Source organism: Vombatus ursinus, unplaced genomic scaffold (assembly GCF_900497805.2).
Source record: "Vombatus ursinus unplaced genomic scaffold, bare-nosed wombat genome assembly UNPS02011700.1, whole genome shotgun sequence".
Lineage (NCBI taxonomy): Eukaryota > Metazoa > Chordata > Mammalia > Diprotodontia > Vombatidae > Vombatus > Vombatus ursinus.
The window spans coordinates 3,190,358-3,197,096 of NW_020951478.1; the positions used below are offsets into that span (position 1 = coordinate 3,190,358).

Here is a 6,739-nt window from a genome sequence, read left to right on the forward strand (position 1 = left end):
GGCTCCTCCCTTACTCTTCCTCAGCTTTTTAGCTGAATGGACATATTTTCTCTTTTCCTTTTCCAGGTCAGAGACTACTCAGGAACCTATACTGTGAAACTGATAGCATGCACAACCTCTCCCCATCAGGAATACAGCTCACCAGTGATTTGTAACCCCAGAGAGCCAATCACATTTGACCTAGACATCCGATTTCAGCAGGTAACTCTTAGAGAATTATTTCTTTGTTGTGTTGCTTTATGGAAGGTTTTCACGATAATGGAGGTCACCTTTAACCAATGTATTCCATGTCAAGTGTCCGACACTAAAAAAATAATTATAGCATTATTTTTCCCATGAAAATGGTATTCACAGTTGAAATTACATCCATTTGTATTTAACTTATAGTTAAAATTAAATATCTTCTAAACATGTTACAATAATAAAACATTATTCAAATTAAGATGAGATTCTGAGGTTCTGTATTATTGAATATGCAGTAATACTTATTATAGACAAAGTGTTGATATATCCAGTCATATTTTCCATGTCATAAATAAGTTAAGTATGGTACTTAGCATAGCACACAGATGAGTTGGCACAAACTCATAAGTCAAGACCTGAAAAAAAATAAAAGGACCTAAAAATTAGCCTATAAACAAGTTAGAATTATACTAAAAATTGAAATACATGTAATGTCCTATAAACTGTTCATCATTTTCCCCCAAATCTTCCAAACAATCCTATCACTATTAAGAGCACTACCATCCTTCCAGTCACCCAAGCCTACAATCCTTACTCTCATCTCTTTATTCCCACTCACTCTACATATCCAATTGATTACCAAATCTTCCTTCACATATTTCATGTATTTCCTCTTCTCTTCACTCATACATATACAACTTTAGTTCAAACCACCTCTCACCTGAACTGCTACAATAGCCTATCTTCTAACTGGCTTCCTTACCATATCTCTCCTCACTCCAATTTATTCTCCACTCAGCTACCAAAGCAATTCTTCAGTGTCTCCCTCCCACCTCCAAGATAAAATATTAACTCCCTTGTTGGACTTTGAAAACTCTTCAAAATCTGTCTCCTTCCTACCTTTCCAGACTTATTATGACTTATTCCCCTTCAAAGATACTACAAATTTAGCTACTCTAGTTTACTTGGAGTTCCTTGAACAAGACACTCCAACTCTCACCGCTCAAATCCCACCTTCTGCGGGAGACCCTACTTGGTCCATTCAGCTGCTAATACCTTCCTATTTCAGATTTTATTCCTATATTCTGTATATATCTTGTATTACCTAGACATATATATATGTATACATATATACACATACATATGTATGTGTGTGTGTATATATATATATATACATACTCCATTCAAATTTAAGTTTCTTGAGAAATGGGACTATTTTTGTTGGGTTTTTTTTTTTACCTTTTTTGTACCTCTAACACTTAGCACAGTGCCTGTCACATCCTGAGCGCTTAATAAAGGCTTATTGCCCCATTTTCGACTGAGATGCCAGTCTGAGGGATCTGTTGGGGATTGCTTGTGGGTACTTCATAAGATTTAGAGCTGGGGGGACCCTTAGTTCCATCTCATTTTGCAGACGAGAAAAGCAAAATCTTCATGATGTCATGGGATTTAGTAGCAAAACTGGGACTTGAACCCAGGATTTCTCACTCAGAATTTAGTATTCTCTCCAATTCTTCATGCTGTCCTTATTGCTTAAACTGCAGGATGCACCTAGGAGCAATTCTTTAAATAAGCCAAGTTCACTACATAAAGCAATGACATCTTAAGGACTTTGTCTTCCCTGAATTGGACTCAGTAGAATTCTCTAGGCAGCCTTGGGGATAACTCCCTGAGGTATATTTGTATGTCTCTACTGTGTTTTTTTTCCCCTTGATATTTAAGGAGAATTTAAAACCTTACACTTTAATACTGGTCCAAGCTATTTAACATTGCTCTTCATAAAACAGATTTGGAGGGGAACAGAGTTCAATGAGTAATATTGAGTGTGGGCTAATAGTAAGCTAACCACATACATTCCATAAGACAAATAAGTGGAAAGGATCTGGACTGGTAGTATTTTTGCTTTTTTTTCCCCTCACAGACAGTTTGACCCATCATTTTAGTGCTTTCCTGAATCTTACACAAAGGAAGTAAGAGATAAGTTGTTATAGTTTTGAAGACCTGTGATTTAACTTCTCTGAATTTCAGGCAACAATTATCTAAGACTATTCTCCTAAGTAATGAATTCTGTTCACTTTTCCTAAGCAAAGAAAAAAGCTTACATAGCTTTTCTCAGCTTTCTTCTACAATATCTCCTAAGACATTCTCTGTGATTCCCAAGGTAAAAGTAACCTATAGGAGTTCCATGGGTTCTGTGAAGCCCCCAAGCCAGTGCATAAGGCAGTTGTTACCTACGTAGCCCAAGGTCCTACACTTGGGTTTCCAACCAACCCATCTGGTGGGAAATTAATTTAAGCTGTACCAAGTTTGTTTCAAAGCATCATGGCCCATAACAGATGGTTTGTGGTCAGTATCAGTTTATGGTCAGTATCAGTGGAGGACACTGATCAGTGGAGGACAATGAAATCACATTGTTATATTGATCTAATAGGTCCAAAAAGGGCAGACATAATCACAGCTCCTGGCATAGTATCAACATAGTAAATCAACAGCTAAATGACTGACACTAAATTACAGTGAGGTTATCCACAGCATGCAGACAATATTGAAAGCTGCATTCTCTTGGGCATATGAGAAAACAGTGTTTTATTTTGGCATCTTCATGATGTTCAAGGGGAATATGTTAAAGAGTGTTTGTGATTGGTTTTTAGGTCAGTGACCCTGTGGCAGCAGAGTTTAGCTTGAACACACAAATGTTCCTCCTATCCAAGAAGAGTCTCTGGTTGTCTGATGGATCAATGGGATTTGGGCAGGAGAGTGATGTTGCATTTACAGAAGGTATGTTTACATGTAGAAAGGGGTCTGGTCCAGCTGCTATCCAAGTATGTCTATAAGACTGTTACTTTTGTAGTTATTTTTATATAGAATAAACCAAGTCTCTTTGGAGGACTTTTAAAAATAATTTTTAAAATTCATTTTCATATGGCCATTGGAATTGGGCATTTTCTATTGGACATTGCTAACTCTAGCTATGGGAAAAGTACCCTTACCTGATGATCTTTAACATACATGTATGCATATATGTATTTTTATTTTAATTTCCATAAGAATTACAGGGATTCAATGTATATACAAGCATAGGAAAAGAAAATAAGAAAGTTGAACTTGTAAGATGAAACCAACAAAAAACCCCTAAAAGATTATTCTAAAAGATATGTATATTGTCTTTAAAACAGTAGTATACATATGAATCTGGTTTTCATAATATTTTTCCACATCTAAAATATATTTTTGTTATTACTAACAACATTATTGAGAGGCAGTGTGATTTAATGGCTAGATGTGTGCAAACCTTGGGAATCAGGAGACTTGAGGTGAAGTCCCCTTCTCAGTATATGCAGGCTTTGGAACTCTGGGTCAATTATTTTGCCTCTCAGCATCACAAATGATGAAGTTATTGTTCAACCTATTCCACTAATCCATTTTTCTATTTTTGTATCCATTATCAGATAGTTTTGATAATTTCTGCTTTAGAGGATAATTGCAATATGACAATACTTCCTTCCTCTTTTGTTTTTCTTTTTCCTCACCTAGAACTCCCTATATAGCTCTAGAAAGGAAAAAAAGTGTGAGTAGATCTGGAGAGATATCTGTGTGATAGACATATGTGTGATTGGTGTTTTAATCATTATAGCATTAAGCATATAGATTAAAATTGGAAGTATTTATTGAATATCTCTATATAATTATTTTTATTGTTATTTGTGCAAAAAATGTTTTATAGTTGACTTTATGTGTCTAACATACATCATGGTGCTATGGTCTAGTAAAGAGAATACTAGACTTGGAGCCAGGAAGTTCTGGGTTCTATTTCCAAATCTGAGACTGTGATACTTTACAAGTCATATCTTAATTACCTGTCTTAGTTTCCTCAGATTTCCCTACTAACAATCACAAATCCTTAGCTATATTTGTGTACACATCTTGGTAGCTTAACTCCCAACTATATCAAACATTTTGTCGTTATTTTAAATGTTGCTTCTCTGTAGATTTGAGTGATCTTTTGAAACACTTATTGTGAGTTTTATCTAGAACATTTTTTTCATTTTTTATGTCATCTTAAACTGGCAGGTGCTTCAGAAATAGTTTTAGGTTTTGCTTTCAGGCTATTTTTAAAGGTAAAAAAGAAACCTAATTGGCCTCTTTAAAAACTCTTTAGTTTTCAAATATTAATTCATAGTGTGTTATTCTGCTCTATTTAAAGTTTATTTATGTAAAATGAACTAAATTATAATGGGACGCTTCTGATATCAAATGAGGGGCCAAGCTATGAGGGGGACACCTGCCTTTGACCTAGTATTAACCACATTGAAAGAGCAACATTGGCCTGCTCAGATGGACATGACACAGAGCATGTTTTCCTAGAGGAGTCTTGAAATAGACCAGACCTTTGGACAACCATCAAGGGACCTTCTATACACCTAGAAACAGGCCAGAGACTGCTTTGTGCCAAGAAAGTGACTCCTTTGCCTCTCTCACAGGAGCTTAACAGGGATAGTCCAACCTGTCTCTTCTTCCAGGTGATATCATTTATGGTCGAGTCATGGTGGATCCTGTGCAGAACCTGGGTGATTCCTTCTACTGCAGCATTGAGAAAGTGTTCCTATGTACTGGAGCTGATGGATATGTACCTAAATATAGTCCAAGTAATGCTGAATATGGTTGCTTAGCAGACTCCCCTTCTCTCCTGTATAGATTTAAAATTGTGGTAAGTCCCCATGGTTTAAGGCATTGAATAGGTTTCCAATTGGTTGAGTTCAATCTTACTAAAACCATCTAGCCTTCTTGAGCTTAGTCACATGGAAGAAAATTTGTTTTGCTCTTTATTTACAAGAGGAAGGGAGGAGGGAGAGGGATGGAAGGGGGAGAAAGAAAAAGAGAGAAGGTAGGTAGGAAAGAGGGAAGGAAGGAAGGTAGGAAGGAGGGAAGTTAGTTGTAACCTTGGCTTACAAAGTGTGGTGTTATGTTCAGCAGCCAATAATTTTCTTTATCATTTAGGACAAAGCTCAACCAGAGACCCAAGCCACTAGCTTTGGAAATGTCCTGTTCAATGCCAAACTTGCTGCAGATGATCCTGAAGCAGTTCTCTTAGTTAAGCAGCCTGGATCTGATGGATTTAAAGTTGACTCAACACCACTATTTCAGGTGAGTAAAGAGTTAGTCTTTGAGATCTGGGGATCTTAGGAAAGTTATTCAACCTCTAAATGCCACAGGCAACTCTCTAAAACTATAAATCGCAGAAAAGATGGCAACCTGCATTGGCAGAGGAAGATTTTTCACTTGGAAATTCCCTCTACCAATTTAATTACAGGTTCAGCTTTTATTCCTATCCACAATGCATGAAACGTAGAGGTGCTTAATAAATGCTTGTTGATTGATTCATAAATAAGTGCTCAAATATCAGTTGAATGAATGAATGAATACAACAAACTAAGTAAAATTAGCATTCTTTAAAACCACCTCTATTGACTTCCTAGGACCCAGTTAGCAAGACTGACCAAATAGCTTGTCTGATAACAATTTTTTGTTTGTTTTCCAGGTCTCCCTTGGCAGGGAATGGTACATACATACAATCTATACAGTCAGATCAAAAGATAATACTAACCGAGGTATTGGTAAAAGGAGCACAGAGTTCCAGTACCACTCTCTATCAAGCCCTGGGATACTTAGGACATCCACACAGAGCAGAAAGAAAAGAGAGGCCAGAAATGCTCCCCAATTTGCCAAGGAAATTGGGGCTGAAAACAACAGAGGAACAAACATCCAGCACATAGCTCTGGACCGCACCAATAAGAGGCAGGTCCCCCAAAGGGAAGTTCCTCTGGATGGAGTTTTTCCCAGGGAGTTGAACAGCAGCAACTCCGAAGTAAACCTCATCACAGTTATCACAGGTGTGGCCACTGGCTTGCTTACCATCTGTCTAATTGCAATTACTGTACTGCTGCTAAAGAGGAAACAGAGCTCCAAAAAGAAGGAAGCCCCAGCGGGATCAGGGAGCACTGAACCGATGATGCCCCAGAATAGGTACGTTAGCGACAGCTCAGAGGTTTGATCTCAGGTGCTGCAATTCAACTTCAGAAAGGAACCCAGGGTGTAATACTGTGAACGGACAATTCTGGAGTCTTTAGGCATACTCACAGACTCTGATTTGAACTCTTTCTTCTCTTTCTACAAACACATGAACACTTCAAACCCAGTCTCTCATTCTGCCAAAAGCTCAGCCCCATGTCTTCACAGCAGTACCAGCCACTGAAAGGACAACACTGAGATGGAATGACATTTCACCATAGCAATTTCTCAAAACTGTGAAGAAGAAATTATCCAAAGGTGCTAGTAGATCTTATGAACAATAGAAGAGGAAGCCTGTTCTTTCTCATTTTCACAGTGTATCAACTTCAAAGGTGCAATTTTCATGTTGTTTATTCAGGATATACAGTTTGTTAGTAGAAACTTCTTTATCATTAATCTGGCAGAATGGGAAGCACATTGTTTAACATGACAAGTTTTCTAAGAAATGAAGACAGCACAGAACCATGATGAGGGCTATCTCTTAATC

The 6,739-nt window shown here is 37.4% G+C and overlaps 1 protein-coding gene across 1 annotated transcript in view; it reads left to right on the forward strand.

The window, feature by feature from the left end:
• The window catches only part of FREM2 (FRAS1 related extracellular matrix protein 2), a 201,395-nt gene extending 195,160 nt beyond the window's left edge, over positions 1 to 6,235 (forward strand). Inside the window, exons 20-24 of the mRNA XM_027856928.1 lie at positions 67 to 201; positions 2,835 to 2,961; positions 4,704 to 4,891; positions 5,182 to 5,328; positions 5,723 to 6,235. Coding sequence (XP_027712729.1) covers positions 67 to 201; positions 2,835 to 2,961; positions 4,704 to 4,891; positions 5,182 to 5,328; positions 5,723 to 6,235 — 1,110 coding nt within the window. The remainder of the gene's footprint in view (positions 1 to 66; positions 202 to 2,834; positions 2,962 to 4,703; positions 4,892 to 5,181; positions 5,329 to 5,722) is intronic.
• The last annotated feature ends 504 nt before the right edge of the window (positions 6,236 to 6,739 follow it).